Source organism: Branchiostoma belcheri, unplaced genomic scaffold (assembly GCF_001625305.1).
Source record: "Branchiostoma belcheri isolate BF01 breed outbred unplaced genomic scaffold, Haploidv18h27 scaffold140, whole genome shotgun sequence".
Lineage (NCBI taxonomy): Eukaryota > Metazoa > Chordata > Leptocardii > Amphioxiformes > Branchiostomatidae > Branchiostoma > Branchiostoma belcheri.
In genome coordinates, this window is record NW_017802825.1 from 702,269 (window position 1) to 714,447 (window position 12,179).

The following is a 12,179-nucleotide window of genomic DNA, read 5'->3' on the forward strand; positions in this document are numbered from 1 at the left end:
TGCAATGCATAGGCCAAAACCAACCTTTTGCCGTGCCGGGCCTCATGCAACGGGCCGGCCCCGGTTTTTTTGGTGTCCCTGGCTTCCCGACGCACTCAACCTGCCGGGCCGGGGGGATAAGACCCTAAACAAACGCAGCATTTAACCACAACACGGCCTCGGAGCACGTAACTCCATACAAACCATCGGCGATCGGCGCCATTTTGTTAGGAATCGGCCCGCAAAACAGGTCGGACCCTGAGTTTACGACAGATTACGTCATGATACCTGCAGCTTGAACGTTGGAGAGTTGAAAATAACGACGTAATCTGTCGTAAACTCAGGGTCCGACCTGTTTTGCGGGCCGATTCCTAACTTCAAAATGGCGCCGATCGCCGATGGTTTGTATGGAGTTACGTGCTCCGAGGCCGTGTTGTGGTTAAATGCTGCGTTTGTTTAGGGTCTTATCCCCCCGGCCCGGCAGGTGAGTGCGTCGGGAAGCCAGGGACACCAAAAAACCGGGGCCGGCCCGTTGCATGAGGCCCGGCACGGCAAAGGTTGGTTTTGGCCTATGCATTGCACCACGACTCTGTCCCGGCATTATCATGCAAAAAGGGTACCAGAGTCGTCCACGGCTAACAGTTTACTATAACTTTAATGTATGAATACTATGATATACATATTTTTCCTACTCTTCCGGCGTCCTTTGGTTGTCATAGGAACGTCTTTATTTGCATATCGATCCGTGGAAACCCACTTTAAGTATCAGCTGTACGAAATGTCAATACTTCAACTCTGAGAGGAAGAAAAATCGAACATGTTTTTGTCCGGGAGCTAGGAGTGACTTGCACAAAAATGTTGTTTGTTTTTCAAACGTTACAGACCAAGGTCCTGTTGTTTTCTTTCCTAGCTCACCACGTAAACTGTCCCTGAATTTGTTCAAGGTCAATAACCTGAAGTTGTTTGCCTATTTTAATCCCTAGGCCACACTGACTAAATTTTATGGATGACATCCTCTGAAGGCCCCCAAACTAGTGCACGCAAGCGAATAAAAAAATTCCGGCCAAAAATAAAAATGCTACTTAACCACAGGAATGCAAAGCTGGTATTGTGAATTTGCGGTAGTACATAGCGACATATACAACAAGCCGGCACATGCTGGCTTTTTGCAGAATTTATGAATCGGCATTGTACATGTAGTACGTATGAGTGGTGGAGCTTCAGCAGCCTGTCCTCCATAGTTACCTCAGGCTCCCTATTGTTGCTAACTACCATGGACTACCCAGGCCTAGAGCCAGGCCAGAGCCTCGGAGGACATTACCTTTTTTTTTTTTTAGAACAGTCGAAAATCAATGCGCGCGTGGATGTCATCCATAAAATTAGGCCGATGTGCCCTTATTTTGTCAGACGTGGTCTCAAGGTGCATGTGCTGTGTTTCACGCTTCAGTACTTTAAATGTCAAATAATTGTAACCTTGGTTCCAACAAGAACTTCCAGTTCTGACATACTAGTACTAAAAATAGATTGGGCTGTTCCAAAAAGAAAAGGTAGAGGGGGTGGAAGGGGTACAAATTTAGGTTTTGTTTGTATCCTACTTCCAATTCAGATGTGTTCAAACCCTAGACAGTACCCTACATCTACTTCCAATGCAGATTTGCTCGAAAGTCAAACCCTACCCTACATGTAAGCCTTTGACTCAATCCACATTGCTGAAACCTACTGACTATTTAATCTCCAGTCCCCCTCTACCTTGATTTTTGGAACAGCCCACTGTGTGTTGTCACATCAGTAATGTACAGGCACCGTCTACATGTAGGTACATTTGGAAGAAACAGGAGGAGCGAGTAGAAACAGATAAATACCCCTGGTCCCAGGCCGGGGTTCGAACCCACGACCTCCTGAGCACCAGCTTCAGACTCCGATGCTCTAACCACTCGGCTAAAAGGTCTAGACCCATCGGCCGGGTCAGTTGGTAGCACCTATAAACTCCCCACTGTTACACATTTGTACTTGGAAACACTATCAAGCGAAAAGACCAAACTTGTTGGAAGAAAATCATCACACGTTCTGAAGAAAATGAGGACCCAACAGAGAGGACATAAGGGTTACCAGCCTGTTGGAGAGCCTGGTGGAAATGTTGTTGTTGTTTTCTCAGGGAGAGTTCAGAGGAGTCAGGACAGAGCTACATATGAGGAGGCTATAGCAGCTACAGGTATGTGCTAATAATTCCCCAAATACTGTAAATGTATTCACTATCATGCTTTAGAGGTGGCTGGAAAGACTACAAATTGGCCAAATATTGAAATACTCAAATAGACAGATAACATGCCAGGGAAATTCAGGATTCTAGCTAGTGCAAATTAGTGTAGGGGCCCCCTACGCTATAATTTTGACCCCCTACGCTAAATTTCCCCCCTAAACTACTAGTAATTTTCAATACAGCACAGTGGCATTGTGACTGTATTTCTTTGTTCAAGAATGCCAGATCAAATGTGAAAAATTACCAATCAAGGATACATTGTACATACATGTACCTTAGAAATAACATTTTTTTCCCTTTGGGTATCTCTCAAATGGCCTCTTTTTAAGCTCAAATGGTTAAAAGCTTCGCTTCGCTCCCTTATCATGCGGCCTGTGCCACTATGCTAAAATTTAAATCCTAGCTAGAACCCTGGAAATTAGTCTGGGAAGGCACTACAGTTTAATGTGCTGCTTCTTAAGCTTTTTCATGGCACCAACTTCCCCGGCATGTTGTTATCTGTATGTTTGGATCATTTCTACCCTTTCCAGCTGCTTTTGAAGCCTGATAGATGCTACTGCAAATCTGGAAATGTTCAGGGTGTACTGGGTTTTGTGTTTGCGACGCCTAAATTCCAGTACAAAATTGCTTTTACCCCAACATTACATATATATTTCATCCTTTATATAGTAATGTTAAATGTGTATATTTGAATTATTTCTTTTGTCTAGATGATGATGATGAGATGTAATGTCACTGAATAGGTAGTTTCATGTTCTTTTATCACTGTATAATATAGATTTTTGTGTGTTTCATTTTCAACATACAAGTATTTCTTGTTACAAAATATGTAGGCTATGAATAATAATAATAACCTTTATTGTACATTCATGCCCTACCGGGCTAAGTACAGGCGAACAGATGAAATAGGTAATATACATGTTTGTAGTACAAACAGCTCTAAAACTACTCTAATACAGAAGTTCGGCTTCTTCTCGTTTCTTATTGATGTTAACAATATAATTTGAAATAGGTTTGAATAATACAGATTCAGAAGTCTTACTCTAATCATTGATTTCCAGGCTATGGAAGGTTCCAGTACTGGTTGTTGTTTGTATGTGGCTGGGCCAACGCTAGTGACGCTATCGAGATCCTCTGTGTGTCCTTTCTCCTCCCCTCTGCAACATGTGACCTCAAACTCACTACCACAGACAAGGGATGGCTCAGCGGGGTCATCTTTGCAGGTAAACAGATCAGTAGTAAACAAAAACAGAAAATTGTAAACAAAATTCTTGTATTTGTGTTTTCTGTATCTCCAAAGTTATGTTAGCTTCTTGGAAAGATATATCATTTACATGTAAACAGATCTGTAGTATCTTAAAAATTTTGTATTGTTTTCTGTACTAGTATCTCCTTGTTCAAAACATATTACAAAGTTGTATTAGCTTCTTGATAAGGTGTATTGTTTGCAGGTAACAGATCGGTAGTAGTAAACAAAAACAGAAAATTGTAAACAAAAACAACTGTTTTTTGTATTCATGTTTTCTGTATCTCCTTGTTTGGAACATATTACAAAGCTGTATTAGCTTCTTGATAAGATATTATATGTAGGTATAACATCAAGAATAGTTTTAAAAAAAAGAAGATTGTAACCAAAAACAACCCTTTTTGTATTCATGTTTTCTGTACTAGTGTCTTCTTGTTCAAAACGTACATTTTTGTAAGTTACAAAGTTCTATTCTTGATGTGTGGTCTTGTGGAAGAAAGATACACATAGACATATATTGTAAATGGCAACCAAAGTTGGTTTTGACCCACATGTTCTGGGCTATGCATCTTTTACAGGCATGATGATTGGAGGCTATGTATGGGGGGCTCTTGCTGATGTACAGGGCAGGAGAAAAGTGTTGATGCTGTCCCTCCTAGTGAATGGACTGTTCGGGCTGGCTTCCAGCATGGCAAACTCCTTCCTTCTTTTCCTCTTCTTCAGATTCCTGAGTGGAGTGGGGTAAGTGGGTAATTTGCATATTGTTTATTTGCATATTTGGGATGGAGTGGAAAATTTGCATGTTAGGGAATGAACATCTGTGCAGAGCTCACACTGGCTTCCATGACAAACTCCTTCCTGCTATTCCTCTTCTTCAGATTCCTCAGTGGGGTTGGGTAAGTGGGTAATTTGAATATTGTTCATTTGCATATTTGGGATTTGGTGGAAAATTTGCATGTTAGGGAATTAACATCTGTGCAGAGCTCACACTGGCTCCCAGCATGGCAACCTCCTTCCTGCTTTTCCTCTTCTTCAGATTCCTCAGTGAGGTTGGGTAAGTGGGTAATTTGCATATTGGTAATTTGCATATTTGGGATTTAGTGGAAAATTTGCATGTTAGGGAATGAACATCTGTGCAGAGCTCACACTGGCTTCCAGCATGGCAATCTCCTTCCTGTTCTTCCTCTTCTTCCAATTCCTCAGTCGAGTGGGGGTAAGTGGTTAATTTGCATATTGTTCATTTGCATGTTTGGGATGGAGTGTATGATTTGCATGTTGGGGACAGTATGAGAGAAGGTCCAAAAGTCAGGCACAGGAAATGGGGTGAACTTTAACGTCACGAAAACCTGATGAATATACATTCAACTTCCTGGAAGTCTGAAATCTGCAATTTGTTTGGTTGTATTGATATAAAACAAACAAACAAGCAAGCAAACAATCAATTAATCCAAGAATGTTTTTCCCCAGTGTTGGAGGTTCTATCCCTGTGGTTTTTGCGTACTACTGCGAGTTCCAGCCCAAGTCCAAGCGTGGCACCATGCTCAGTGTACTCGCGGCATCCTGGATGTTTGGCAACATCATCGCCGCTGGGCTCGCGTGGTTGGTCATTCCCAGGTAACTATGGCAACCATCATTACCTCTGTTAATGGAGTGAGTGAGTGAGTGAATGAGTGAGTGAGTGAAAGAGAGTGAATTGGTCACTGATCACATGAGGCCAATGACCTGGACCAGACTGATGTCACCATGATGGTAACTACTAGTAGTGCTGTATGTCGTGTTGGGCTACATTATGTAGCAAGTGGCAGGACAGAGCTTGAGAGGCTGGTCACCATATACTAGTATATATTGTGTGTTCGATTAATAATATATATAGTTTGTTTCGCTAGGCCATGTGATGGTAAACATTATGCATCCCCTTTGGAAATGTTACCTTTCTTGTTTCTGTTGTTGTTTTTCCTAGGACGTACTTACAGTTCAGCCTGGGGACCATGATGTACGACAGTTGGCGAGTGTTTGTGGCACTCTGTACCATCCCTAGTCTCACTGCTGCACTACTGCTCACATGCATGCCCGAGAGCCCCAAGTTCCTCATGGAGGTAACCGTGGAAACATGTAACCATGGAAACATGTAACCATGGAAACATGTAACCATGGAAACATGGAAACATGGAACTTTGGAAACATGTAACTTTGGAAACATGTAACTTTGGAAACATGTAGCCATGGAACTGTGGAAACATGGAACCATGAAAACATGTAACCATGGAAACATGGAACCATGGAAACATGGAACCGTGGAAACATGGAACCGTGGAAACATGGAACCATGAAAACATAAAACCGTGGAAACGGTGGAAACATGTAACCGTGGAAACATGTAACCATGGAAACATGTAACCATGGAAACATGTAACCATGGAAACATGGAAACATGGAACTTTGGAAACATGTAACTTTGGAAACATGTAACTTTGGAAACATGTAGCCATGGAACTGTGGAAACATGGAACCATGAAAACATGTAACCATGGAAACATGGAACCATGGAAACATGGAACCGTGGAAACATGTAACCATGGAAACATGTAACCATGGAAACCTGTAACCATGGAAACATGTAGCCATGTAACCATGGAAACATGTAACCATGGAAACATGTAATTTGTAGTTTGAATTTAGAAAACCATAACTTAAACTGGATTATTTCCATAATCAAGGAGACGAAAAAACATTTACAAAAACTCATATATTTCATGGAGGTATGAGATCTCCCAATTCTTGTTTTAAGTTTGATCTCTAGCTATTTTCCGCATGTCAGAAAAATAAATTGCACCAATGAGAAGTTACATGCTAAGGCTTCCATATCTTATCAAGACCAACACCAAGTTGAACTGCTTTCTCTCAGCAGATCCATTTTTATACCGTTCTATCTACTTGTACTTGAGGGACAGACCTCTAATTTGGCGAAATACCCAACATTGAGCCTCTTTTTCCTGGAAAACAGTACTTTACAGTCCTGTATATTGTTTTGTTTTCAGATGGGGAAAGAGAAAGAAGCGCTGCGTGTTTTGTCTCGAGTCCACAAGATGAACACAGCCAATGGGAAGACTCCTAGGCAATACTCAGTACGTAAACAATACACAACTTTGTTTGTTTGTTTGTTTTCTATTCTGCTTCTGTTTGCTACTTTCTTTTATTCTGCTTTGCTCTTTTGTACACTTTATCCAACATTTTTTCTACTTTCTGCTTTTCTTAGAATTCTTTTGCTTCATCTTGCTTTGCTTAATTTTTTCAAACTTAATTTCATCAGTGGCGGTCAAGTACCCATCTCCAACTACTCTCTCCTTTTTCTAATGTACATTGTATGTTCAACTGTTTCCGTCTGATATTTTTTAAAAAGTTTTGTTTGACCTTCTTTGATGGCATGCAAATGAAAAGTGCAAAAAATGGCAACAAGTTGTTACTAGGTACATGTAGTATTCATCTTGACATTCTTATATTCTTTTCAATGTAGTTAATTTAGTAAAATAGAGACAGAAAGTTATCTAATTATAACAACTAAGTAGACATTCTTTTGGAATTGAAAACTACATGTACAATGTACTTTGATCTACAATTTTCTGACCTTACTAATGCTATCCCTTTTCGAACTGAATAACCCTTTGTCAAACTTGTGGTACTTAACCCTTGTCCTGCTGGCATTCCTGGCACAATATTTTTCAATAATTTCATGTCTTGATTAGATCATAGACCCCCAAATTTTTTTGCCCTGCAGTGGTATAGTTACTTCCGCATTCTTTACGTTTCGCTGCGGTGTGATGCGTTGCACGAGAAATACCCCCAAATCGTATCTATACAGGGTGTTATATAGATGGTACTGTATGTGCCGCGCGACATATGTTGCGCACAGCAGGACAAAATTAGATCAAAGACCTCCAAATTTTTTTGCCCTGCAGTGGCATAGTTACTTCCGCATTCGTTGCGTTTCGCTGCGGTGTGACACGTTGCATGAGAAATATCCCCAAATTGTACCTATACAGGGTGTTATATAGATGGTACTGTATGTGTAGAACAACAATTGTTGTGCAGGACATGGTTTAAAGGCTTTAAGGACCACAAGTTTGATATCAGGTGTGTGGCGCAGTCGGTAGCGCGTTCGGCTCACACCCGAGAGGTCGTGGGTTCGAACCCTGCCCATGTCACCGATCTTGTGCCCTTGGGAAAGGCACTTTACACGACTTTCCTCACTTCACTCAAGTGTAAATGAGTACCTAGCTTCGGCTAGGGACGTCCCTCGGATAGGACGTTAAATGGAGGTCCCGTGTTTGGGAGAGCCACACCCCACCCACGTTAAAGAACCCACCACACTTGTCGAAAAGAGTAGGGGACCTTCCCGGTGTGAGTGGTTCAAACCTTACAGTCTGGTCTCAGGTTTGACATCTTGAAGAGGTGATAGTCACCTGTTATGTCAATCCTTCCACAAATATGGTAAATCGTCATAAAATAAATTAAAAAATCAGCATTTAGAAGGTTAAATGTGACAGCCAATAGAAACGTTTTTATCTTTAACCCTCAGGTAAGGCAACTGGAAGTGGCCACAAAAAAGGATGACGACAAGGCCCCCCACCTCCGTGGGAAAACCGCCTGGCGAGTGAGATGTGCGGAGGTTGGAGCGACATTCCGCGTGATCGTGAACCAGACCGTGGAGCTGGTCAAACCCCCGCTGACATCGCGGACTATCGTGATGATGATCATCATGTTCAGCATCTGTTTTGGGTAAGACAGAGTTATTATAAATGAGTTGGTTCATAGTTTGAACTGTGCATGTACAGTATGATGTATTGTAGGTATTATGTAGAAGGCCTCTGGAATGTATTGATGATTATTATGTTCAGCATCTATTTTGGGTAAGACTGGGTTAAGAATAAGTTTGGTTCTGTGTTATTGAAGTTTATTTATATATTGAATGATTAGGCCATACCAATTTAATTTGTAGGTTCTCGGATTCACCTCTTCATTTTTTTCTGATTTGCAAGAAAAAAAAATATTCTGGTTCTGAATCAACTCAAAAATGCCCATATTTTGCCCTCAACAGTTGAGGAAAGTCCTTTTCTTCCTACTTGTTACAGTGTTTCCATCTATCAATACAGTGGTTTGATTAAAAATTCAAAATTCATTGTTTGAATATTAACCCAGTCTTTTGTGTTGACTTCATGTAATTTTTTTACCCTTTTTGTACCCTAAAAATCAGCCAAGGGCTCTTCCAGTAACCATTTTCCATCAGAACTTTGTGGGAATTTTTGCTCTGTGAGGTGTGAGGGTCAATATACATTGGGATAGTGTGGTTTTGACTCAGTACGTTGATAAATGACTAGAATATTGGCTTTGAAAATCTGGTTTCCAAGCCCTAAAAACTGCACTGAATGCCTTTAATTTTACTGTTTCCATTTCTAACCAGGTACTATGGTTTGTGGCTGTGGCTGCCTGAACTGTTTAAGAGGATAGACCTGTACGGAGGTTCACCGTGTTTGGAGTCACACAAGGGAGTAAACGGCTCCGCTCCACCCGTCCCTCTCAATGAGACATGTTTACCATCAGAAGATGTGTACTTCGAGGGATTTCTCACAGCTGTGTCCAATCTACCGGGGAACATCTTTGCCACAGTTCTCATGCACAAGCTTGGGGCAAAGATCCTACTTAGTAAGTGTTGTCTTTGTGTGTGTGTAGTGCTGTGTACCGGTTCACTGGACAGGTTCTGGACTTTAAAAATGTATAGGTTCAAGTCCAAAAACCTAAAAGTCAAGAACCAGTTCCGGACCTATTACAAAAAGACCATGTCACAAACCCCCTTTTGTTCCAAACCACCTAAAACCCTCCATAGATTGGAAAATCTGTGCTGCAAAATGAAGAAAACATTGCCATCGGGCATCGTCAAGTGTCGGCCTCCATGTTATGTGGCCAAAGTTTCACTCAAACAATATTGCAAGCTTAAGGTTGCCAACATGCAATTTTGTATATGCCATGGGTTTAGGTCTGGACTTGCACGCCCAGACCTGGACCTAAACCTCTGGACCTGAACCTAAATGTGGGTTTAGGTACACAGCACTAGTGTTGCCTTTGTGTGTGTGTGTCCTTGTTACCTCTTTGTACAGAACGTTTGTTTTCTGTGTCCGTGTGCAATATTCTGTAGTTAGGCCACAGCAAGTAATTTTCATGGATGACATCAGCGCACGCATTGACTTTCGCCTGATTTGGGGGGAAAAAAAGAAATTTTGTTGCCTTCTGATTCTGAAAGTGGTCAACGTGCCGAAAATGGGCAAAGATGTCTGTTGCCATGCCGGAAAGTGGATGACAGATAACCATGAAGAGAGGAGACAAGAAAAGGCTCTGATTTAAATGTTTTGTTTCTTACTTTGATGCAGTGATATGTGATATTGGCTGTGTATATGTGATGTTCCTACTGAATCAAAACCATTGGAACAATGATTGAGTCAAAATTTTAAAATGTACCTACTGTATTCCCAAAAATGAATTTCGAGCCCTGTATCGAGACAAGTCAAGTCAAGTCAAGTCAAAGCCTTTATTTTTCTTCGAAATGCTTGTTAGGCGCAAGGCTGCTTTTCAACAAGGTCGAAGTTGAGGGGAGGGGTCACGGATAAGAACCCAATCCATACAAACATAAATAATAAGTAATTAAATCAAAACAATAAGTAAATGAATAAGTTCACAAATAAATCATTAGGTTCGTAGCCAATTCAAGTCCATGGTGAGTCCCAGTTATGCCTGTTCCATAAGTGACTTGAAGGTATGGATGGATGGTGCTGCCCTAATGTGGGGCTGGATGTTATTCCATACCACTGAGCCGGAGTAAGCCAAGCTTCTTCTGTAAGCTTCCAAGTGCGGCCTCGGAGGGATTCAAAGCACTTATTATTAATGTTATAACATGTTGTTTAAGTAAAACAAAACAAATTTGTGTGAACAGTAAACAACAAAGATCCTCTTCACTGTTTTTATTTTCCAGGTGGAAGTTTGTTTTTCTCAGGAGTCAGTGTGTTTTTGTTCTGGTTTGTGAGCAGTAAGACCCAGAGCCTGATCGCCTCCTGTGCCTTTGGTGGGATTTCTGTCATCTGTTTTAACAGTCTGGATGTCCTGGGTGCAGAACTATATCCTACTCATCTCAGGTATGACAACTATTCAGGGCTCTTTTAATTTCCATTGCAATTAGACATTATTGGTCTCAATTTTTATGTTTACCGAAGGAGAACATATTGTTTTTGCTCAGTTTCCTCTTCTTCTTCTTCTTCTCCAAACACTGACCTCTGACCTGGCCAATGACCTGATTTGTTGACGTCTGTCACCATGGTAACTAGTGTTGGGTTACGTAATGTTGCAATCTTATAGTAGGAGGGATGTAGCCTCCTGTCTGATACTCATATACATGTATATATGAATGTGTTTGAGTAAGAATTAACAGAGCAGACCATATGCGAAGGTCAACATTATGCATTTGCTTTGCAAATGTTACCTTTCTAGTTTTTTCAAATTTTGTGTGTAAGTGTTCTCATTTCTTTTTCTATATATGGATCATATTAAATTAAACCTAATATTTGAGAGATTTTTTATCCATAAGCTTTAAACCATTCTTCTGTTAGCCTCGAGGTCTTAGTAGTCCAAAAATTATTTCTACACACATACAATCAACAAGTATAAAAATGCTTGAGGTACATGTATGATCCACTGAAAAAGTGAACATTTCTTTCCAGGTCCATTGCTCGGTATGGATGTGCTCCACATGCATGTGCTGCTACCTTTACTTCCAGGTCCACTGCTCCACACGATTGTGCTGTACAGTGTACTTGAATGTGTTGCTACCTTTACTTCCAGGTCTACTGCTATGGGCATCCAGACAGGCATGGGGAGGATAGCCGCCATTCTGGGAAACGTGGTGTTCGGTTTGCTGGTGGACACGCACTGCGCCATCCCGCTGCTCATGGTAGCCTCGCTTCTCGTTATCGGGGGACTCGCCGCGATCAAACTCCCCAACACCAAGGGCACGGAACTGCACTGAAGGTCATAGTGTCTGCAGCATGTCTGCAGAACGTACTGCACCTGCGCGAAACTTGGATTTTTCTCGGTTTTCGTTGGATTTTTGGTCAACGTTGCATCAGAACTTTGCCCATTGCACAGCTTTCCAACAGTGAACAGTTGAAAACTATAGACAGCTACAATGCCGTCCTTAAAGGTGCATTATGTAACATTTTTGCACCAATGAATGAAATATCTTAATTGGAAAATTTTCGTGAGATTATAATTTACTTCCACTTTTGGACATATTTTCGCAATCATCCCACATTTCTGACATTTATGGTTGGGACTAAAACAGCCCACACGAGGCGAACTCAGTTTGTGGTACCACCACAAAATACCAGAAGGTAAACAAACATGGCCGACAGCTGTGTTTCAAGCTTCAACACACTTGTAAGGCATCGTATTTTGGCATCTCCCCATTCTGAATGGCGCTTATTTGCAATAGACTAACCTAAAGGGTTGATTCAACTTAAAGAAACAACCAAAAAAATGACTTTTGTATCTTCTTAATGTTACATAATGCAGCTTAAAATACATGAGTACAGCCTTAAAAATGGATGTTTTGCACAATATATGTCAGGTTTCATGCCCGTAGCCAGGGGGGTT

At 41.2% G+C, this 12,179-nt stretch overlaps 1 protein-coding gene across 1 annotated transcript in view; it reads left to right on the plus strand.

The window, feature by feature from the left end:
* Positions 1–12,171, plus strand: part of LOC109464770 (synaptic vesicle glycoprotein 2C-like) — a 12,434-nt gene extending 263 nt beyond the window's left edge. Inside the window, exons 2-11 of the mRNA XM_019761844.1 lie at positions 2,135–2,191; positions 3,301–3,462; positions 4,064–4,226; positions 4,953–5,099; positions 5,446–5,581; positions 6,524–6,610; positions 8,062–8,261; positions 8,944–9,185; positions 10,507–10,666; positions 11,370–12,171. Of these exons, the coding sequence (XP_019617403.1) occupies positions 2,135–2,191; positions 3,301–3,462; positions 4,064–4,226; positions 4,953–5,099; positions 5,446–5,581; positions 6,524–6,610; positions 8,062–8,261; positions 8,944–9,185; positions 10,507–10,666; positions 11,370–11,553 (1,538 nt within the window). The 3' untranslated portion in view covers positions 11,554–12,171. The remainder of the gene's footprint in view (positions 1–2,134; positions 2,192–3,300; positions 3,463–4,063; positions 4,227–4,952; positions 5,100–5,445; positions 5,582–6,523; positions 6,611–8,061; positions 8,262–8,943; positions 9,186–10,506; positions 10,667–11,369) is intronic.
* Positions 12,172–12,179: the final 8 nt, after the last annotated feature.